Raw genomic sequence first — 22,487 nt, 5'->3', positions numbered from 1 at the left:
TTAACCAATGTCATAAAACAATATGTGTGCTACTGTTTCATGAGAAACTATTTGTTCTGTAAGCCTTCACCTGAAGTACAATAAAATTTAAAAAAGAGAAAAAAATAAACAATAAATAAATTGCCCCTGGGCTTCTCTGACAAAATGGAAATGACTATAAAATATGACATTACAGAAACTGCATCATGCTTACTTTAGTTCAAATGAACTATACGTCAATTCTCTTATAATTATACATCATAATACACGTGGAGTCTGATTTTGTTTGCCAACTAAGAAAAGAAGGGCCTCCACCTATACCACTCAAATGTGGATTACTTCACTGCGTGTTTGTGGGTATTTATTTCAGCTCCCCCCCAAAAAAAAAACAGGTGAGGAAAGAGCCCTGTCTGAGTGTTTAAGAAAGTCTGATAAGGGAACCAACTAGTATAAGGAGATGTTGTAGGTAGACGAAAGAGAAGATTCTAGAACCGACTATTTTCTTGACTATCACCTCCATTTTTTGTGTATTTCACACAGTACCCACACTAACCCTAGATTCCAAACCCCCATCAAATAAAATCTTTAGGAGGATATGGAGTAGAAGCAAACACATTTCAGAGCTGAACTACTCCATCTCAGCAGCCCACAGGGTGGGAATATCTCAGCCTTTCCTGGAAATACTCCCGTTATCCAGTTTCCCTCACTGGCCACCCTCATTCTTCACGAAGCTGTATGCTGCTCCTCTGCTTTATTTACAAGGTCGGGATGCGCCCTAATGCTCATTGCCAAAACTTTGCCTACCCACATGGCGTTCATCCTTCAAGAACCTGCTCAAATGCTATCTTCTCAAATACCAACAAACTCGAATGCTTGGCTGATCATTCTGATCATGGCTCATCTCTCCCTCTCTGGTAGCCACGGTTCCTATGATAACATTTTGTGGACTCAGAGCTACTTTGATCTTGGCTTGGATTGTACTTGGGTCTTGATTTAACACTTGCTGCAGATGACAAATGAAGACAGCTCCTGGTGAGCACAGCCATGATCTAGGTTATACATCTTTTCCTCTCCCAAAGCACCTGGCCCCTTCCACAAAGTAGTAAGTACCTTATAAATTAATTTAAATGATTATTTAAATACAAACACGGTTTTGATTGCTGGTTTCATCTGTCTTGTCACACCACACCAAACTAGTGAGTTTCAAATTGCCCCGACTGGCTTCCCGCTCCCTAGCTATCCCTGGATAGAATGAAGCTAAGAAGTTGTGAAATCACCAAAAAGGTGGGGAGAAAGAAAGGGAAGCTGGGCCTGAATAATCCTCACTTTGAGTCACCATTTCCTTAAAGATGGAGCTGACTGCTTCAGGGATCCGGAGAATGGAACCTGAGCACTCGCCCTCGCCCCCTGCCCAGTGCGGCGAGACCCCGGAGCTGGGCCGGGCTGGTACCCACGTGCTGGAGCGCCCTCCTGTGGCCCCGCCGCAGCCCCGGCCGCTCCCCGCCAACCACGGTCCCCGCGCCGGAAGAAACAAGAGACGCAGAAAGTTTCCGAGCCAGGCGGTTTGCGAAAGGTCGGAGCCAGGTCCCGGAGCCTCGCAGCGCGGGCGTGGCGGGAGCCGCGCCGAAATCGACGGTGACGGCGAGGGGCTGGGGGCCTAGACGGTTCCCCGAGGGGCTCCAAGGTGATCCCGGCCGCCCCTGGCGGGGCTGGAGTCCTCCAAAGCCCGAGGACGAAGGGTTCTCCCCCCGCCCCGACCTTACAGCGGAGGCCAAGCAGGAGGGAGGCTGGGCCCACAGCCAAGACCGGTGACACCTCCCACCCCCAGCTACCGGGGCGCGGTTGGGGCTCTAGGGCTTGCTTTATTCATTTTCTTAATTGGAGGGAGGGGCGCGCGAACTCCTTTTGGCTCATTATGATCCCCAACAATCCGGATTCCTGAGCGCCCCCCTTCCTCAAGAGCCCACCTGGAGTCCACCGCCCCACCCAGCGCCACCCTCCCCCACCTGGGTGACAAGTGGAAACAGCAAACGTCCCTCCGCCTCCCGTTCCAGCCTCTGGTTTGCGGGGTAATGTTCCAACAGGATTTCCCTGCCGACCGCAGTGGACTCGCCTGCCAGGGGGACGCGGCGCCCCGGGGCTGGGGACCTGGGCGGGAGAGGCCGGGCCCAGCGCGGCGCTTACCTCGTCTACAGTGAGTGGCATGCAAATCCGGTACTCCTTCAGCAGCATGGTCCAGCCGGCTGCTGAACCCCAGCGCGGGAAGCGGGGAGCGGGCCCCCAGATCAACAAGGCTGCCGCCCAGGCGCAGGCAGGGCGCTCAAAGCCGGCCCGTGGAACACCCCAGCAGCGCTCTCAGCTCCTGGCTACCTCCTCTCCGCCCTAGAGCATGTCAAGGTTTGGGTCTGGGTGTTCGCCGCTCCCCCGCCTCCTGCCTTGCCGAGGTCGGTCCTCCCGGAACGCGGTGTTGCAAAGTCGGGGAGGGAGGGAGACCCACTGGAAACGACTCCGACCTGCAACCCGCGGCGGTAGGGGCGGCTGGAAGATCAGGACATGCCCGGCGGTGGGCGAAGGAGGGAAAAAAAAACCCGAGATTTCCAAAAATGAAAACAAATGCACAAAAGTCACCCACTTGATCCGCCTCCAAAACAAGAAAGGAACCTGGCGACCCCCCTCCGGCCAGTTCGCCCAATGCTAATGTCACCAGGAACACGTTAGAGCCAAAGCCGGAGATGCTGACTTCCAGACAAAGGCTCGCTCGGCTTCTCTCCGCGGGCGGTAAACAAGGTTTCCTTCTCTTTTTAGGGCCAGTCCGCGAGTCGCTCCTGGGCTCTGCTGGGAGAGAAAAGGGAAGCCACCGTCGTCGCCGCCGCCGCCGCCGCTCGCCTCTGCCGGCTGGAGCCGCCGGTTCCTCCAAGCTCTGCTGGTGGCTGCGAGGGGAGGGCGCGAGGAAGCTGGCGCCTTCCGCACGCTCCCCTCCCCCGAGTACCTTCGCCCCGCGAGCGCCGTGCGTGCCCGCGAGTTTGCAGCCCCAGCGCCGGGGCCGGAGAGTCAGCGCGAGCTGCAGTGTGCCTGGGGCCGGGGAGGTGGGTGCGGGAGGAGGGCGTGCGAGCAACGCTGACATCAGCAGCGGCCGCGGCGGGGAGGGTAGCCCCATCCGGCCAATGGGGAAATGGCAAAGAATGTGGAGGATTTAAACAAAACAGCATGTCTCTCCCGGGTTGCTGCCAGACAGCAGAGCTGCTCCGGAGCCGAGGCCGGCGGGGACTGGGGAGGACTGACAAAGGGGGCTCCCCTCGGCTCCTCCACCCTGTGAAGCTGTTCTGAAATGGGCCTTTGGTGCCACAGGGCTCCGTCCAGCCACTCTGGGAAGCTTCTGGTTTCAAAGTCCAGGAATGTGCCTTGATCTTTGGAAAAGGTCTTTACAAATGCCCACCACCAAACATTTTCACTTTGGTCCAGCAAAGTCAGTCCATTGCCTGGTTTCATAACTGGCTTCAGAGAGGGAACCCTGGAAAACCGGTAAGTGCAGTGGTGTGAATGAAAATGCAGTACACACAGACCTGAGACACGAGAGAGTATGAACGCAACGCAGCCTTTTACCTCTCCTGGCCCCCTCCGCAGCGGTCCGAAAGCAGGCTTTGCAGAGCAACTGGAATAGGTTTTCTCGTCAGCACTCCTAAGTTCAAAAAGTCACAGTGAAATGTCAATGAAAATGCCTGGAGTGTTGGTATTCCATCCATATTAAACAGATCCCTTATTTTAACCACAAGAGGCACATTCTTCAGTTACTCAGGAAGCAGCATGTAACTGCTGAAGTCTGTTTTTCATTTGTCTGGTATTTTTTAGCTTGTTTTTCCAAAAAGTTGCCGGATGAAAAATGCATGGGTGCCTGAATGCAGAATAACCTGTATGCATAATCTTTTCTAGAAAAAATATTCATTCTCTAAAGTTCTGCAGCCAGTCATACAGTTTGGATGGCAGTACAGATGGCCTCAATATTATAGTATTTAAAATTACGATTAATAAATAATTAACCGATATAAGACAATGAGCTTGTGGCAAAAATTGTCCAGATGGCTGGGGAAAATGTCTAACTGTGCTAACATGATACAAAGCCTGCTAGAAAAAATGACACCCTATATCCAGCTTATATTTTAGTGAAAACTATTTTCTAGATAAATGCTTCCCAGAGTTGGCTCAGAAAGATTCCCAGCAACTAATTAAAGCTGAACCAAATTCCTCGAGGTGGAGAATCTAAATCTGACACTGTAGTGTTGAGTAATAACACACTGAAAGCCTCTGATACAGAAAGAAGCTCAATCTGTTTTTCTTTTTTCGGCTTCTTACTTGAAAACAAGTATAGTGGCTTCACTTCTGGCACCTAATATTCTTCCCAGAGGCAGCTAGGGAATGTACTGGCTAGCCAAATGTGTGCACGCGCACACATACATCCATCAGAGTATGTGGGCTCTGTTCCTGGCTTTCTGGACATCTCCGGATGTAGAAAATGGATTCTGTAACTAGGTGTTTTACTGATGAGTAGTACAGTTGAGGAACTACTTCTCTGAATTCCACACACTGTAATATGTCCCCCCCTCACTGTTGAAAGCTGACCTCTCCACTAGACTTTTCCTTTTCATGCAATCCATTCCGCATGCCTGATCATATTCATCTAGTGAAAGCATAGCTCTAATCTTGCCACCTTCAAAATCTTTTAGTGATTCTCTATGGCCTACTGTATGAGTCAGAATTCCTTGGCAGGAGGTTTAAGGTACTTAACCTACCTTTCTCCACATTATTCTGTTACCCTTCCCGTCCTGACTCCAGGACCAACTTTGTTGGCTGGAGATGGCCTCCACTTTTCTACCTTGACCCTTCCACTCTTGCCACTGTCTTCACAGAGAATCCCTCTCCCCACCTTACCCCCCATGGCACCATTTTGAAGCAGGGCATTGACAATCTGTGATTTTGGAAACTGATTTGGATGGCAGTGTGTCGGATGGATTAAGGGCAGGACACCAGAAGCAGGAGGTTGTTATATAATTATAATAGTCCAGGAGACATACAGGGACGATCTGAGCTAGACAGAGGATGAAAAAAGAGGGTGAACTGAAAAGATTTGGATAGAACTTGGGGATGGATTAGTGGTATTCACTACCACAGTGCTGGGGTGGGGGTGGGGGCATAGGAGGAGTGTATGGATTACACTCAACAGAAAGAAAACAAAAATCTTCACAACTAGACCATTAACCAACTTCATGATAAACAGAGAAAAGACTGAAGTTGTGAAGGATTTCTTTTTACTTGGATCCACAATCAACACCCATGGAAGCCGCAGTCAAGAAATCAAACAATGCACATTGGGAAAATCTGCTGCAAAAGATCTCTTTAAAGCGTACAAAAGCAAAGATGTCACTCTAAGGATTAAGGAGCACCTAACCCAAGCCATGGTGTTTTCAATCGCCTCGTATGCCTGTGGAAGCTGGACAATAAATAAGGAAGACTAAAGAAGAATTGACCCCTTTGAATTATCGTGTTGGTGAAGAATATTAAATATGCCATGGACCGCCAGAAGAACGAACAAATCTGTCTTGGAAGAAGTACAGCCAGAATGCTCATTAGAAGCAAGGAAGGTGAGACTTCGTCTCACATACTTCGGACATGTTATCAGGAGGGACCAGTCCCTGGAGAAAGACGTCATGCTTGGTAAAGTAGAAAAAAACCCACTGAGTTTTTCTGACTCATAGCGACCCTATAGGACAGAGTAGAACTGCCCCATAGAGTTTCCAAGGAGCGTTTGGTGGATTTGAACTGCCAACCCTTTGCTTAGCAGCTGTAGCACTTAAGCACTACACCACCAGGGTTTCCCAGAAAGTAGGGGGTCAGTGAAAAAGAGGAAGACCCTCAAGGAGATGGATTGACACAGTGGCTGCAACAATGGGCTCAAGCATAACAATGACTGTGAGGGTGGCGCAGGACCTGGCAGTGTTTCGTTCTGTTGTAGGAAGGGACACTATGAGTCAGAACCCACTCCAAGGCACCTAACAACATTCATTTCATTCATAACTCATTCACACAAAGGAGGGAGGGCGCCATCTACTGGTCAAACATGATTCTTTTAAAAATATTTTTAAGTCATCTCAGCAAGTCTGGCAAAGAGAATTGTTATCTTTGTTTCTTTTCAACCAAAAGAGCCCCCACTATCTACTTACAAAGAGTCCGGAAGGTATTGCCATCATTATTATTATGGATGGTATCAATATGCATAAACAATATGCAATCTACAGTTACTGATAGGGGCACAAACGATAAAAAGACAAAAGAGTGAAGTTACCAGACATGAATGATATCAGGAAAAGGAAAAGAACATTAGGCTGTGCATGTCTGTGACAGCATATATTCTCAGATAAGTGACAACCTCTGAAAGCCAAGGTTCTCAGAACGAGGGTGGGTATGCCGAGGGGGGAGAGGTGGGGTGGCCAGTGGGAGGGCTGTACATCAAAATTAAAATCATTTGTAGGAGTTTTTCAACCACTGCCTTCACCCACATTCTGATGGCACTCCCTCTCCCGATGAAGACTTCTCAGTTTGTGTGAAAAAAACGTAAAAAAAAAAAAAAAAAAGTCCTGACCCACCTTTGTAAATAGCCTCTGAAGGAAGAGTACAGCAACAACTGTCTTTGTGACTCTATTCAAATCATATTTTATTCTGGTATCTCTGGTACTTCTAAAGCAAAATATAGTTCTTCCTACCTTCCTCTTTCCTACCCACTGTTTCTAAGGCCTACAGCTTCCTCAATCCCAAATCCTAATTCCTACACAGAGCCATTCTAGATAACTATCTTTCCAGACAACCCAAAACACGTATCTACACTATTCATTCTGGTTCTTGTTTGTATCCATGTGTGGCCTTTATATACAGTGCCATAGAGATTATTGTAAGTATTTCACCTCTTCTCCAACTACTCATGATATTGAAGCTTCTTGAGATAGACCGTGTCTTATTTGTGTCATCTGAAAAAGGGAGTATAGTGGGTACCCAAGAAACGTCTATTAGATGTTTGCAGGCACTTACTGACATATTGAGCCAGATCATTCTCTGTTGAGAGCGGCTGTCCTGTGTATTGTAGGATGTTTAGCAGCATCCCTGGTCTTGATCTACTAGGTATTAGTAGCACCACCACACACACCATTGCTAAAGGTCCCCTGGGAAGGGACAAAGTCCCCAGTTGAGAACCACTGTATTAGTATAACATTCATTAATCTTATCTAAATGTTTACCTATTGCAAGAAGCTTTTGGGGAAACTTACTTTCCACCCATCAAAATCAGGGCTAAGGAGAGAGGAGGAAAACCAAACTGTGGCATAAAGATTTCCCCTTGACATTCCCATACTCAGTTTTATACTACCAAAGAAGCCCTCCATAAAGTCATTAAGTCCAGCCCACACTCCAAAGAGGGGAATTAAGTTCCACCTCCTTGAGGGAAAAGTGACTACACATATTATTTGATACTCTTCTGCAAAGAAGATTAGTCCTTTCTCCCCCATTTTTTAAAATTCAATTATTTATTTTTGTCCGTATGGAATTCATGCATATTTATTTTATAGATTGAGTTACAATCCAATACTACGTTATTTATTTTGTTGCTCAAATTGTTCCACATCCAGCCATTGGTGGCTCTTTCAGGTTGGCTCCTGTGTCCTCTTAAAGGGCACTTTTTGAAAATCAGAGCCCTGGTGATGCAGTGGTTAAGAGCACTTGGCAGTTCAAATCCATCAGCCACTCCTTGGAAACCCAATGGGGCAATTCTACTCTGTCCTATAGGGTCACTATGAGTTGGAATCGACCCGACTGCAATGGGTTTGGTTTTTTGGAAAATTAAATGTTATTCTTTGCAATGAATTTTTTGTTTTACTAAATATTGTTTAATTCTAGCAAATTCTAACTATAAATATGTGTGTGTGTGTGTTTAAATACCTGTATGCCTGACCTCATTAGGTTACTGTATAAATGTTAAATTCTTTCTTCATAAAACTTCACAAAGCAAGTCCCAAAGGCAATTCCTATGTGTACACCCATTTATCAGGACTCTAATAAATACAAAGAATGTCTTTGATGTGTAATTGCTTCTAGCCCTGCAGTAAATGCTCATAAAATAAAAATAATTCAGCAATGATGTGGTACAAATTGCTTCATATAGAAAAAAATCTGGAGGTTCCGTGGCCAAACATGTATGTGTATATATATATATATATATATATATATATACACACACACACATTTTTTTCATAAATAAGGCAGGAATGAATTAATCAGTTTTACTTTTTGTTGTACTGCCTATGTTTATAAGAACCGGCAAAACAGTGGAATATTCTGGGATGAAATGAAAGGCCTAACTTTTCTCCCTGTCTTTTAAATACCTGCAGAATGGTCTAGGAGAAAACACAGGGTTAAAACCAGGGTACCACAGTTATGGATTCCTCATTTCAGGCATATGAGAGAGAGCTAAGTCTGTCACTGTGACCTTCTTTTTGGAGGAAAGCCCAAGCCAGTATTTTGTTCACACTGTGAGACTATGTGTAACCTATATCCACTGGCGAGAAATTTTAGTGATGAAAGATGACTTTGTCCTTGAGACTGGCTGCCTTTAAAGAGGAGGAAATGGTGTAACCATAATTTATTGTAGTTCTTTAATGCCAAAGCATATTTGACCTAGTATCATCAACTGATGTCAACATAGATCTTGAAACAGTATTTCATAGCTATGTAGTGCCATAAAAACGACGTGTAATTTGACTTTTTGTGAAACGTTTTAAATGCTACCAGAGAGAAAAGAGAGATACTTACATTTGCTATTTTAAAAGAATGTAATCACTTACATCAAAACCCCAGATTAAAAATTGCTTAGGCGACTATAGGAAGCTGAATAATAGCCCTCAAAGATATCAGGTCCTCATCTCTGGAACATGTAAATGTTACTTTATATGGAAAAAGACTCTATGCAGTTGTGATTAAGTTAAGGATTTTTTTTAATGATGAGATTATCCTCAATTATCCAAGTACAATCACAACTGTCTCTATAAGAGAGAGGCAGAGAGATTTGACACATAATACAGGAAAAGATGTAACTACGAGGCAGAGATTGGAGTGATGCAGCCAAAGCCAAGGAATGCTGGCCACCAAAAGCTAGAAAAGGCAAAGGCTGGATTCTCCCACAGAGCCTCCAGAGGCATCATAGCCCTGCCACACCTTGATTTCAGCCCAGACTTTGGAATTATGGCTTCCAGACCTGAGAGAATAAATTCTTGTTGTTTCAAGCCACTAAATTTGTGATAATTTGTTACAGCAGCAGTAGGAAATTAATACAGTGACTTAGGTACGATTTTATTTACCTGATATAACTGCACTTGACATGAAGTAATTCCAACATAGGAGCAAGATATTTACTCAAAGATAAAATGTAGTGTAATTTTCTTTTCTTTGTTTCCTTTTTTCTTGGTCTTTCCTTAGAATTGAGAGTGGTGAGACTTCAGTTCATTGATTTTGGACACATCACCAGGAAAGACCAATTGCTAGAAAAGGACATCATGTTTGGTGAAGTAGAGGGCCAGCGATAACCTCAATAAGAGGGACGGACACAATAGTCACAACAATGGACTCAGACATATCGACGATCATGAAGAGGGTGCAGAACCAATGTTTCCTTTTGTTATAAATAAGATTGCCATGAGTAGAAGCCAGCCGACTCAATGGCAACCAACAACAACAACAATTTTCTTTACAAAATGACTCATAACAGATTTGAAAAAAAAAACAAGTCTTCTAACTGCCTTTAAAACAGGCAATTTACAGAAACATATTTTAGGCACAACATTTCAGGAACATTTCTATAATGTAAGTCTCATGGCTTTAGTACCATCAATATGCTAATGACTCCCAAGTTCAAATCTCCCCTTAACTTAAAATTTGTGTATTCACTTGCCTTCTCAATATCACCACTTGGATATCCAGTAGGCATCTCAAACTTAACATGTCCAAAACTGAGCTCCTGCTCTTTTCCCTGATTTACTCCTCCCTAATCTCCCCCATCTTGGTAAATGGTAACTCCATCCTTCCAGATGCTCAGGCCAGAAGTCTTATTGAATTGCTTGAGACCTCTCCTCTCACACCTAACATTTAATCCACAGAAATTCCCATCTTGGCTCTATCCTCAGAATATATCCAGATCCAATCAATCCTTACCATTTCCACCACTTCCACCCTAGTCCAAGTGTCTTTGTTATCTAGTGCTGCTGTAACAGAAATACAAGTGGATGGCTTTAACAAAGAAATTTCTTCTCTCACAATCTAGGACGCTAGAAGTCCGAATTCAGGGTGCCAGCTCCAGGAGAAGGCTTTCTCTGTCTGTCAGCTCTGGGGGAAGGTCCTTGTCATCAATCTTCCCTGGTCGAGGAGCTTCTCAGCAAAGGGACCCCGGGTCCAAAGGACATGCTATTCTCCTGGCTCTTTTTTCTTGGTGGTATGATGTCCCCATGTCTCTCTGCTCACTTCTCTCTTTTATATCTCAAGAGAGATTGACTTAAAACACAACCTAATCTTGTAGATTGAATCCTGCCTCATTAACATAACTTCCTCTAATCCTGCCTCATTAACATCATAGAGTTAGGATTTACAACACACAGGAAATCACATCAGATGATGAAATGGTGGACAATCACACGATACTGGGAATTATGGACTAACCAAGTTGATACACAATTTGGGGGGGACACAATCCAATCCATAATATTCCACCCTTTGGCCCCCTAAAATTCATGTCCATGCCACAGGTAAAACACATTCACCCCATCATATCATAGCAAAAGTCTTAAATCAACTCCAATTCCAAAATCCAAAAATTCCTCTTCATCTGTGAAATCTAGAATACAAGTTATCTGCTTCCGAACTACAATGGCAGAACAGGCACAAGCTAGACACTTCCATTATAAACAGGAGAAATTGGAGGGAAAGAAGAGATAATAGGCACCAAGCAAGTCAGCAGAACACATTACACTAGCCCTCAAGGCTTGAAAATAATCCCCTGTTCTCTGAGACCATTTACACAGTGGTCCTGCCCGCCAGACTCTAGGTATTGGCCACACTCTTTGGATTCTGGGTGGAGGTCCCTCAGCCCTGGCTTCAGCTTTGCCTTCCAGGCACACCGGAATGGCAACTCTGCTCCCTCAGCTTTGGGAGGCCCCATTTTCCTAGTCCATCTGAGTGGTGACCCCCACCCTTGGAGACCCTAGAAGTCATGGCCCTACCTTTCGAGACTGAGGCAGCTCTACTTCCTGTGTTCCTTGTCTCTTCAGCTTCTGCTTCCTGATTCCTTGGCCTCTTGGCCCCTCAGGCCTCACCATCCACATCTGCCCTGCTGGGGCAAGTGTTCCAAAGCTCTTTAGCTGCACCGACAAATGTCTGTATGCACCTGACTCTGCCAGTAAACTCTGGCCAGAAGGCACCCAACTCTCTTGCTACATGAGTTGGCAGGCCTAGCTCCACAGATAAGTACCTGCAGGCACCCCACTCCACCAGGAAGCCTCCTGCCAAAGGCACTTAGCTGTCTTGCTCTGTGGGTCAGCTCCAGTGCTGTCTCATGCTGGTCTCCTGGTTCTGCTGCTGCTGCTTCTCGCCATCTGCACCATCTCCAGTATAACAACTCTTCTCATTTCCTTCTGAGTTCTTACCAGAATTGTCTTTGATGTCCATAATTCCACCAACAGTCTCTTCAAGGCAATCTAGGATTTTACTATTATGTACTTCAAAACTCTTCAAGCCTCTATCCATTCAGTTTCAAACCACTTCCACATTTTAGGTATTTGTTAGAGAAGCACCCCATTCTCTCAATACCAAATTCTGTCTTAGTTATCTAGTGCTGCTATAATACAAATACCACAGGCGGATAGTTTTAACAAAGAGAAATTTATCCTCTCACAGTCTAGCAGACTACAAGTGCGAATTCAGGGTACCAGCTCCAGGGGAAGGCTTTCTCTTTGTGTCAGCTCTGGGGGAAGGTCCTTGTTACCAATGTTCCCCAGTCAAGGAGCTTCTCAGCAAACGGACCCCAGGTCCAAAGGACATGCTATTCCCCTGGCTCTTTTTTCTTGGTAGTATGAGGTCCCCATGTCTCTATGCTTGTTTCTCTCTTTTATACCTCAAAAGACTGATTTAAGACACAACCTAATCTTGTAGACTGAGTCCTGCCTCATTTACATAACTTCCTCTAATCCTGTCTCATTAACATCATAGAGGTAGGATTTACAACACACAGGAAAATCACATCAGATGACAAATTGATAATCACACAATACCAGGAATCATTGACTAACGAAGTTGACACATATTTTTTGGGGACACACAATTCAATCCATAACATCCAAGTCACCATTATTTTTCTTCTGGAATACTGCAATAACCTCCCAACTAATCTAATCTCCCAGTTTTGCCCAATCTTGTCACCACACAGAAGTCAGAGTGAGTCTAATATGGAAGTCAGCTCATGGCACTCTTTTGTCCCAAACCCCCATTGGCGTCTGTCTTAGTTACCTAGGGCTGCTGTAACAGAAATACCACAAGTGGAGGCTTTAACAAAGAAATTTATTCTCTCACAGTCTAGGAGGCTAGAAGTCCTAATTCAGAGCGCCAGCTCCAGGGGAAGGCTTTCTCTGTCAGCTCTGGGGGAAGGTTCTTGTCATTAATCCTCACCTGGTCTAGGAGGTTCTCAGTGCAGGTACCCTGGGTCCTAAGGACATGCTATTCTCCTGCCTCTTCTTGCTTGGTGGTAGTGAGGTCCCTCTGTCTCTCTGCTCACTACTCTCTTTTATATCTCAAAAGAGATTGACTCAAGATACAACCTAATCTAGTAGATTGACTCCTGCCTCATTAACGTAACTGTCTCTATTCCTGCCTCATTAACATCATAGAGGTTAGGATTTACAACAATAGTATAATCACATCAGATCACAAAATGGTAGACAACCTCACAATACTGAGAATCATGGCCTAGCAAAGTTGACACACATTTTTGGGGGACACAATTCAATCCATGACAACGTCCCATCTCATCTGGTTAAAAATCAAGTCCTTATAATGGTCAAAGGTTAAATGCTCAGCTGCTAACAGAAAGGTTGGTGGTTTAAACCCACCAACTGCTCCGTGAGAGAAAAGACCTGACAATCTGCTCCCATAAAGATTGTTGTTGTCTGTTAGGTGCTGTTGAGTTGGTTCCGACTCATAGCGACTCTATGTACAACAGAACGAAACACTGCCCAGTCCTGCGCCATCCTCATGATCGTTGTCATGCTTAAGCCCATTGTTGCAACCACTGTGTCAATCCATTGTGTTGAGGGTCTTCCTCTTTTTCAATGACCCTCTACTTTACCAAGCATGATGTCCTTCCCCAGGGAATGTTCCCTCCTGATAACATGTCCAAAGTATGTGAGATGAAGTCTCACCATCCTTGCCTCTAAGGAGCATTCTGGTTGCACTTCTTTCAAGACAGAGTTGTTCCCTCTTTCGGCAGTATATTCAACATTCTTCGCCAACACCATAACTCAAAGGCGTCAATTCTTCGGTCTTCCTGATTCACAGTCCAGCTTTCATAGGCATATGAGGTGATTGAAAACACTATGGCTTAGGTCAGGCACAAAAGTGACATCTTTGCTTTTTAACACTCTAAAGAGGTCTTCTGCAGCAGATTTGCCCAATGTAATGTGTCGTTTGATTTCTTGACTGCTGCTTCCACGGGTGTTGATTGTGGATGCAAGTAAAATTAAATCCTTGACAACTTCAACCTTTTTTGTTTTTATCATGAAGTTGCTTAATGGTCTAGTTGTGAAGAGTTTTGTTTTCTTTATGTTGAGGTGTAATCTCAAGGCTGTAGTGAAGGCTGTAGTCTTTGATCTTCATCAGTAAGTACTTCAAGTCCTCTTCACTTTTAGCGAGCAAAGTTGTGTCATTTGCATATTGAAGGTTGTTAATAAGTCTTCCTCCAATCCTGATGCCCTGTTCTTCTTCATATAGGCCAGCTTCTTGGATTATTTGCTCAGCAAACAGATAGAATAAGTATGTTGAAAGGATACAACCCTGACACACAACTTTTCTGATTTTAAACCCCTTGCTCTGGTTGAACAACTGCCTCTTGATCTATGTACAGTTTCTGCATGGGCATAATTAAGTGTTCTGGAATTCCCATTCTTTGCAACGTTATCCATCATTTGTTATGATCCACTCAGCTGAATGCCTTTGCCTAGCCAATAAAACACAGGTAAAACAATTTTCTGGCATTCTCTGCTTTCAGCCAGGATCCATCTGACATCAGCAATGATATCCCTTATTCCACTTCCTCTTCTGAATCTGGCTTGAATTTCTGTCAGTCCCCTGTAGATATACTGCTGCAACAGCTTTTGAATGATCTTCAGAAAAATTTTACAGACTAGGAAACACCATGGGGCAGTTCTACTCTGTCCTATAAGGTCGCTGTGAGTCGGAATCCATTTGACCTGCACACAACAGCAACATAATGGACAAATTGTTTCAATCTCATCTCCTACAACTCTCACCCTTACTCATTCTGGTCCAGTCACTCCTACTTCCTTATTCTTCTTCAAACAAGACCAGCATGATCTGATGGCTCTCATCTCAGGGTTCTTGTACCTGCTGTAGTCTTTGCCTGGAATGTTCATTCCTCAGATATCTCCAACTCTTGGTCACTTACTTACCACAGACCTAGGCTCACTGTTACTAGTGATGCCTTCCTTGACCACCTCCTTAACACTTATCACCCTTTGACACATGTTTACATGTTTATTTTCTGTCTTCCCCATTAGAATGTTCACTTCACAAAGGCAAGAACTTTGGGCCTGATAGGTGCCTGTTCAATAAGCTGTGAAAGTGCCAGAAATGCCAAATATGGGGGGAAAAAACACCTAACATAGTAATTAACATATGAGTACAATATTTTCAATAATTACTTTGGTAATATACATCACCAGTGTTCTTTCTGAACAAACTGTTGTTTCCAATCAACACTTACCCTCACCTTTTAGCTATTTTATTCCGCCACTGCCAATTTTTCCCTTTTAAAACCAAATTCTTCCCCACAAAGCCAGATTTAATCTCAGACTCACCCAAATAAAAAAGAATCTTTCTATAATACAGAATTCAAGCCTATTTTCTCTGACCATTGCTCAGACTTCTATCAAGAACCTTCTTTACATATTCAAATTTAGTTTGTTTCCTCTGCAAGCTTTTCTTGACATTCCAGTTTGCTTTCATTTTCCATTAGCTTCAAACCTAGCAAGTAAGGGCTTCAGCTTTGGTTTGGGAACTTCCTAGAGTTTTCTCCACAACCTATTTCCCTCTTTCTAAGTCCCTCCTCCCACTTTATTTCATTTTAAGAAACTAGGTGTACAGAAAAATTGTGCAGGAAGTACAGAGAGTTCCTTTTACCCCCTCGCCCTGCACACTGTTTCTCCTATTAATATCTTGCATTCCTGCTTTCACTTTATTTACTTATTTAAATTCTGGAGACCATAAACCTGTCTACTCCTTCACACTTTCACTACTTTTTGTCTTTTCAAATTCTTTATGCAAAATTTAGACCTTCAGATCCCTTTGTCTACTCTAGTCAAAGCAATTTCACACAGAATATAGAGCCAGAAGTTACCTTAGCCTAGTTACCTCAACAACACTAGCCCCTAGAGTGCATTTGAGAAATCTGTAGGGGCATTTCAGTTGCCACAATCATCTGGGGTTAGGGAGACATGCCAGTATGTAATTCGCATGCTAGATATCCTGCAACATAACAAGCCTACACAAAAAAATATTGTCCCTTATTTTATCATACTTTTGAAGTCCCACAAGGCATTCAAGTAGGTGAAAAACCTGCTTCTGATTATCTAAGTCCTAGACCTTCAACTCCATTTTATAGGACAAACCTTTTTTTTTGTTTTTGCAGTTTTAATGAGTTAAATTTTCTAAGAATTCTTCTGTGTGCAAAACAAGGAAGGTTATACTTTGATATATTCAGAATTTTACCAAGAAGGTTTCCACCATTTTGGAAAAATCATGCTGCCAACAGCAAGTTTTTATGATGCTTGAAACACCCGTATAACACACCTATTGCAGTGGTAGCTTTTACAATCACAGGTCTGTGCACAGGGGCAAGTCAATGACTACTTCTTTGTATTTTCTCCTGTATACATACTTTTACCTTTATATTGTGAAATATGTATTATTTTGCTATTCTTAAGTGTGTTTCTCCTTTACATTACAACTGGATTTTTTTAAGTTATCTGTGTAAATGGGTTATGTTATCCACGTTTTTCATTACAGAAGTGTTTTAAAAAGATCTATTCAGGACATATGGAGCCCTGGTGGTGCAGTGGTTAAGAGATTCGCTGCTAACCAAAAAGGTCAGCAATGCAAATCCACCAGCCACTCCTTGAAAACCCTATGGGGCAGTTGTACTCTGTCCTATAGGGTCACTATGAGTCAGAATCAACTCGAGGGCAATGGGTTATTCAGGACATATAAAGGGGAAGGATGTTGATTAAATTGAGACCCACTAACACAGCTCAATGAATAATGAGGAAATTGAGGCCAAGATAACAAAGGTGACTTGGGCAGGATATTGTCACATTCTTTAGCATAACAGGTAGATCACTCCAAGATTTCCCCTTTGCTTTCCAAGCTACTGTTGCCAGCCACTTTGACCATGCCACACACAACCTCTTTACCACTTCAAAGGATTCTAAGTTTTAAACTATTTTTCTATAAACCTTCATCTAAAGTACAATAAAAAAAATTTAAAAAAAAGGATTCTAAGCTTTTCTGGAATCTAAGTGATTTTATAAGGACCAAAAAAATAGTTTGTCATGTAGAATGGAATTCCAGTCTAGGGCTTAATCATACGTAGGTTTTTCATCTTCTTGACTGGTGAGCCCACAAGGACAAATGGTACAGGTAATAATAAATAAAATGGGTACTGTTCTTAAGAATTTAAATGGCAGTCTCACATATGTGATCTCGTTTGATGCTCCTAAGAGTCCCGTGTTGTTGTTAGGTGTGGTTGAGTCAGTTCAACCTCATAGCAACCCCACGTACAATAGAACAAAACACTACCTGGTCCTGCGACATCTGCATAATTGTTGCTATGTTTGAGCCCATTGTTGCAGCCACTGTGTCAATCCACCTCATTGAGGGTCTTCCTCTTTTTCACTGACCCTCTACTTTACCAAGCATGATGTCCCTCTCCAGGAACTTGTCCTCCTGATAACATGTCTAAAGTACATGAGACAAAGTCTTGCCATCCTCACTGCCAAGGAGCATTCTGGCTGTATTTCTTCCAAGACAGATTTGTTCATTCTTTTGGTAGTCCACAGTATATTCAATATTCTCCATCAACACCATAATTCAAAGGCATCAATTCTTCTTTGGTCTTCGTTCATCGTCCAGCTTTTGCATACACTGAGGCGAATGAAAATATTATGGCTTGGGTCAGGTGCACCTTAGTCCTCAAAGCGACATCTTTGCTTTCTAACACTCTAAAGAGGTCTTTTGCAGCAGATTTGCACAATGCAATACATCGTTTGGTTTCTTGACTGCTGCTTCCATGGACGTTGATTGTGGATCTAAGCAAAATGAAATCCTTGACAACTTCAATCTTTTCTCCGTTTATCACGAAGTTGCTTAATAGTCCTGTTGTGAGGATTTTTATTTTCTTTATGTTGAGGTGTAATCCGTACTGAAGGCTGTGGTCTTTGATATTGATCAGTGTTTCAAGTCCTCTTGACTTTCAGCAAGCAAGGCTGTGTCATCCGCCTAACTCAGGTTGTTAATGAGTCTTCCTCCAGTCCTGATAGTGTTCTTCTTCATACAGTCCAGCTTCTTAGATTATTTGCTCAGCATACAGATTGAATAAGTATGGTGAACGGATACAATCCTGATGTACACCTTTCCTGATTTTAAACCACGAAGCATTCCCTTGCTCTGTTCGAACAACTGCCTCCTGGTCTACGGACAGGTTCCACATGAGCACAATTAAATGTTCTGGAATTCTCATTCTTCACCATGTCATCCATAATTTGCTCTGAGCCACACAGTCGAATGCCTTTTGCATAGTCAATAAAACACAGGTAAACATCTTTTTGGTATTCTCTGCTTTCAGCCAATATGCATCTGACATCAGCAATGACATCCATTGGTCCGTGTCCTCTTCTAAATTCGGCTTTAATTTCTGTCAGTTTCCTGTCGATAACCAAATGTATAACCGTTCTTCTTATCAGCGTAGTGGATTGTACTAAAAACAAACAAAAAAACACTTTGCTTGTTATATTACTGAGCCACCGTCATCTTTCTTTCATGAGCTGTCATAGATCCCACAGATTAAGCCACCAAAGTTCTCAACCAAATAAAACCTTAAAACTTTTTTTAAGGGTTACTTCAGCCTCCTTATATATTGATGAGAATACCGAGGTCCAAGAAAAGTTAAGTGACTTGCCTATGGTTCCGAGAAATCACAATATTTCGAAGCAGGGTGTAAAAATATATGACATTGCCTATTCTATTTCACTAGCTTTTCTCACCGCAAATTTTAATTGAAAAATCTAAGGTTACCCAGTCAAAACCGGAAGCGAACTATAGCGGCAAGCTCCGCCCCCCGGGGCTGTTTATGGCAGTGCCTGACAGGCGGTCCGTGCAGGGGGCCTCAAGGGGTCCTTCGCACGGGCTTCCGCCGCACTGCCTGAACGAGTCTGCAGGCAGCTTCCGGTGTGGGTGACGAACGGTGGCTGAAACAGGGGGACCTTAAGGGACACTCAGGCAGAAACCATGGCAGACGGCGGCTCAGAGCGGGCTGATGGGCGCATCGTCAAGATGGAGGTGGACTACAGCGCCACCGTGGATCAGCGCCTGCCGGAGTGCGAGAAGCTGGCCAAGGTGAGGGGAGGCGGGCTGCCTGTTGGCGGGCCCCAGGGGCTGAGTCACGGCGCGGAGCCCGCTTAGGCCTCAGGGGGTCTGCGGGCTATAGCACGCATTCGCCTATCGCCTGCCCAGCCCTGGTTAAGCCAGCGTGAGTAGGAGATCCCCAGGTCTGCCCGGCCGGGGAGACTTTGCAGCCGGAGTGCGCTAGTGCATGTTGTTAGGTGCCGTCGAGTTGGTTCCGACCTTAGTACATACCGCTCCCCAAATCCTCCCCAGGACAGATGGTCACTTCCCGTAGAAGTTAGGGCTCCATAGCAGTTGTTGCCTTTTCTTGAATGCTATTTAACGTTTACGTTAGTATTTCCTCAAGGGTTAAGGCATTCAGACAAAATGAGAGTTCTGTTGCTCTTGCCGAATCAGTTTATGGTGATAAATTGTTTATGGCTCATGGCACTGTGCCTGGCCCTTGGCTGGTAGAAGGGGCAGGAGAGTGACAGTACAAAGATGAGTAACATAGGGCCCCTGCCCTCAAGGAGTTCGTGTACACAGCGAACTAGTCAAGTCTTGCGTGGTGGTGAGTGCCATGCTTATATAAATAGTTATTGGAACACAGAGAAGGAAGCTGTTCATTCATCTGGTGGGGTAAAGGGAAGGTTTTACAGAGAGTTTAGGGTTGTATTGGGCCTTGAAAATTGAGTAAGATTGGGGTGGAAGGAGTCATTCCTGGCAGAGGGAACTACAGAAATAAAGACAAACAGGCACTAAAGTCCACAATAACCTAATCAGGGGAGGTAATGAACAATAATTCATTTATATTAACTGCTTAGGGAATAGAAACTTAACTTGACCCAAATATCACACCCCCTGCCTGTCAGGCAACTTTGTGTATCATTTTACATGTAAAGAAACCAAGGCTTAGAGTTATTTACCTAAGGTTACAGTTAGTAATAGGTAGAACCAGGGATTCAAAACGAGGTTTTCCTAACTAGGGCGTGGGTGGTTATTGAGTTAGCTCCATCATGGGCTGTTGCTAAGGATTATGCTCAGGCCTCATTAAATTTCTCGATCAATTCTGTGTCAAACACTGCCATTCACCTGGGATGCATTCACTGATAGGTTGTTCTTTTCCCTTAAGGAGCTTGCTACGTATTAAGGAAAGAGTCATGTAAATAAGTGAGTACATTGCAGTGTGATAAATTCAGGGGCAGGAGAAGTTTCAGGTAATGCTTCACATTCAGATTTTAGAAGGAATTCCACAAAGGAATTTAATGGGGCTTTGTAAAAAAAAAAAAAAAAAAAGGAGCCCTGGTGGCACAATGGTTAAAGTGATCGACTGCTAACCGAAAGGTCAGCAGTTCAAAACCACCAGCAGCTCTGTGGGAGAAACCTATGGGGTCGCTATCGGTCAGAATCAACTCGATGGCATTGGGTTTGGTTTGGATTTATAAAAAACAAGGATAGATTATGAAGTTGATACTACATTTCTTGTGTCTAGTACACTTGATGGTGGAGAGCCATAAATTCAGTTCTGAGCTTTCTAGCATCTAGTGTAGGTAGTTCTTAAAAGAGCATAATGCTTGTCTGTCAGTTTGTCGTACCGTGGTGGCTTGCGTTTTGCTCTGATGCTGGAAGTTATGCCACTGGCATTTCAAATACCAGCAGGGTCACCCAGGGTAGACAGGATTCAGTGGAGCTTCCAGACTAAGACAGACTAGGAAAAGAAGGACCTGGCAGTCTACTTCTGAAAAAATTGGCCAGTGAAAACCTTCTGAATAGCAGTGGAACATTGTCTGATGTAGAGGATCAGCCAAAAAGAGGAAGACACTGAATGAGACGAATTGACGTAGTAGCTACAACAATGGACTCAAGCATAACGATTGTGAGGATGGTGCAGTAGTGGGCAGTGTTTTGTTCTGTCGTACTTAGGGTCATTATAAGTTGGACCGACTCGACAGCACCCAGCAACAACAGTGTGAAGAAATAATTATCAGTTACATAAGGGGTGGAAAACTCAGATGCCTACAGTGCCAGGCAGATAACAATAGCTGGTATTTATTGGGTAACTTTCTACAGTGCCAGGCACTCTAAGCATTTTAAATGCATTATCTCATTTGATCCTCACATCAGCCCTTTGTAGTAGGTATTATTCTCATTTTGCAGACAAGGAAACTGAAGCTAAGAGAAGTTGAGTCCCATGCCCTCAGGTCATACAGCTAGTAAAGTGGTGGAGCCAGGATGCATACCCAGGTAGACTGATTCTAGAGCTGGTATTTTCACCACTATGCCATCCTGCCTGGTGACCCAAGTCTAACAAAAGCCTGAACTCTGAGCATCTGCCCAGGGAAAGGGGGCAGCAACTCTCCTCATCTCTAGTTAATTTGTGCCTATTGAGGATGAAGGCCCAGTCTTGTCAACTCTTCCAATTTGAGGGTAAAAGCAAATGTCTTAGTTATCTCGTGTTGCTGTAACTGAAATACCACAAGTGGGTGGCTTTAACAAACAAATTTATTCTCTCACAGTCTAGGAGGCTAGAAGTCCAAATTCAGGGTGCCACCTCCAGGGGAAACCTTTCTCTCTCTCTGCTCTGAAGGGAGTTCCTTGTCACCAGTCTTCCCCTGGGTCTAGGAGCTTCTCAGTGCCAGGACTCCGAGTTTAAAGAACTAGCGCTTCTGGCTGTTCTTGCTTGGTGGTGATGAGGTCCTTCTCTCTGCTCGCTTCTCCCTTTTATATCTCTAAAGAAATTGACTCAAGATAAACCTAATCCTGTAGATTTGAGTCCTGTGTCATTAACATTACTGTCTCTAATTCTGCCTCATTAACATCATAGAGGTTATGTTTTACAACACAAAAGATAATCACATCAGATCACAAAACGGTGGACAACCACACAGTACTTGGAATCATGGCCTAGCAAAGTTGACACATACTTCTGGGGGACACAGTTCAATCCATAACACCAGGAATATGGATTTTTATATGAAATACCTCAATATTTAGAAACTGGGCACTAGTCTGTTTTAAAACACTGCTTGTGCCAGGACAAAGTAGATCAAACAAAACATACCTACAGGCCAAAATCAGCCGCTGAACCACCACTTTGGAATTAATAGAATGATAGTATCCGTAAGGAAGAAACAAATAATTTGCTTTGGGGAAGTACCACTATTGCTAGAACTGAGATCTGAGAGAAAAAAATTTTCCGTTTACCAGTTTCATCTGATAGCCTGCTGTTTGCAAGATCTAGTCTGTGGTAAGCACTGTGGGACGTGTAAAGATGAGACAAAACTTTTGCTCTCAAATAGCTAACAGGCTAGTAGGAAAAAATATTTCACTGTTGCTGTTGGTCTAGGGATCATAATATATGGCATTTATTTAGGCCATTGTTGGTACCAACACAGTTGAAAAGACATGCAAACTCAGTTGTCAAATGACTTTTTAGAGGTCAGATGGGTAATGGAAGTGTTTAAAAATGTGGGAATGTTGGAGCCTCTTAAACTAGGTAAAATTAAAGGCATTTGGATTCTGATTTTTTTTTTTTTTTT

The 22,487-nt window shown here is 43.8% G+C and overlaps 2 protein-coding genes across 4 annotated transcripts in view; one reads left to right on the top strand and one right to left on the bottom strand.

The window, feature by feature from the left end:
- PITPNC1 (phosphatidylinositol transfer protein cytoplasmic 1) overlaps window positions 1-2,896 on the bottom strand; it is a 325,421-nt gene extending 322,525 nt beyond the window's left edge. For 2 of the 3 annotated variants that reach the window (XM_023729304.1, XM_023729305.1), the window contains exon 1: window positions 2,164-2,276. In XM_023729304.1, the coding sequence (XP_023585072.1) occupies window positions 2,164-2,211 (48 nt within the window). In that variant the 5' untranslated portion in view covers window positions 2,212-2,276. Of the gene's footprint in view, window positions 1-2,163 lie in introns of all 3 variants that reach the window. The other variant, XM_004374205.2, reaches the window with a different exon arrangement.
- Window positions 2,897-18,764: 15,868 nt separating this feature from the next.
- The window catches only part of PSMD12 (proteasome 26S subunit, non-ATPase 12), a 25,698-nt gene continuing 21,975 nt past the window's right edge, over window positions 18,765-22,487 (top strand). The window contains exon 1 of the mRNA XM_004374203.2: window positions 18,765-18,960. Within this exon, the coding sequence (XP_004374260.1) occupies window positions 18,853-18,960 (108 nt within the window). The 5' untranslated portion in view covers window positions 18,765-18,852. The remainder of the gene's footprint in view (window positions 18,961-22,487) is intronic.

Source organism: Trichechus manatus, unplaced genomic scaffold, assembly GCF_000243295.1.
Source record: "Trichechus manatus latirostris isolate Lorelei unplaced genomic scaffold, TriManLat1.0 scaffold00028, whole genome shotgun sequence".
Lineage (NCBI taxonomy): Eukaryota > Metazoa > Chordata > Mammalia > Sirenia > Trichechidae > Trichechus > Trichechus manatus.
The sequence above is the reverse complement of the archived record's forward strand: the minus strand, read 5'-3'. Positions and strand labels throughout refer to the sequence as shown.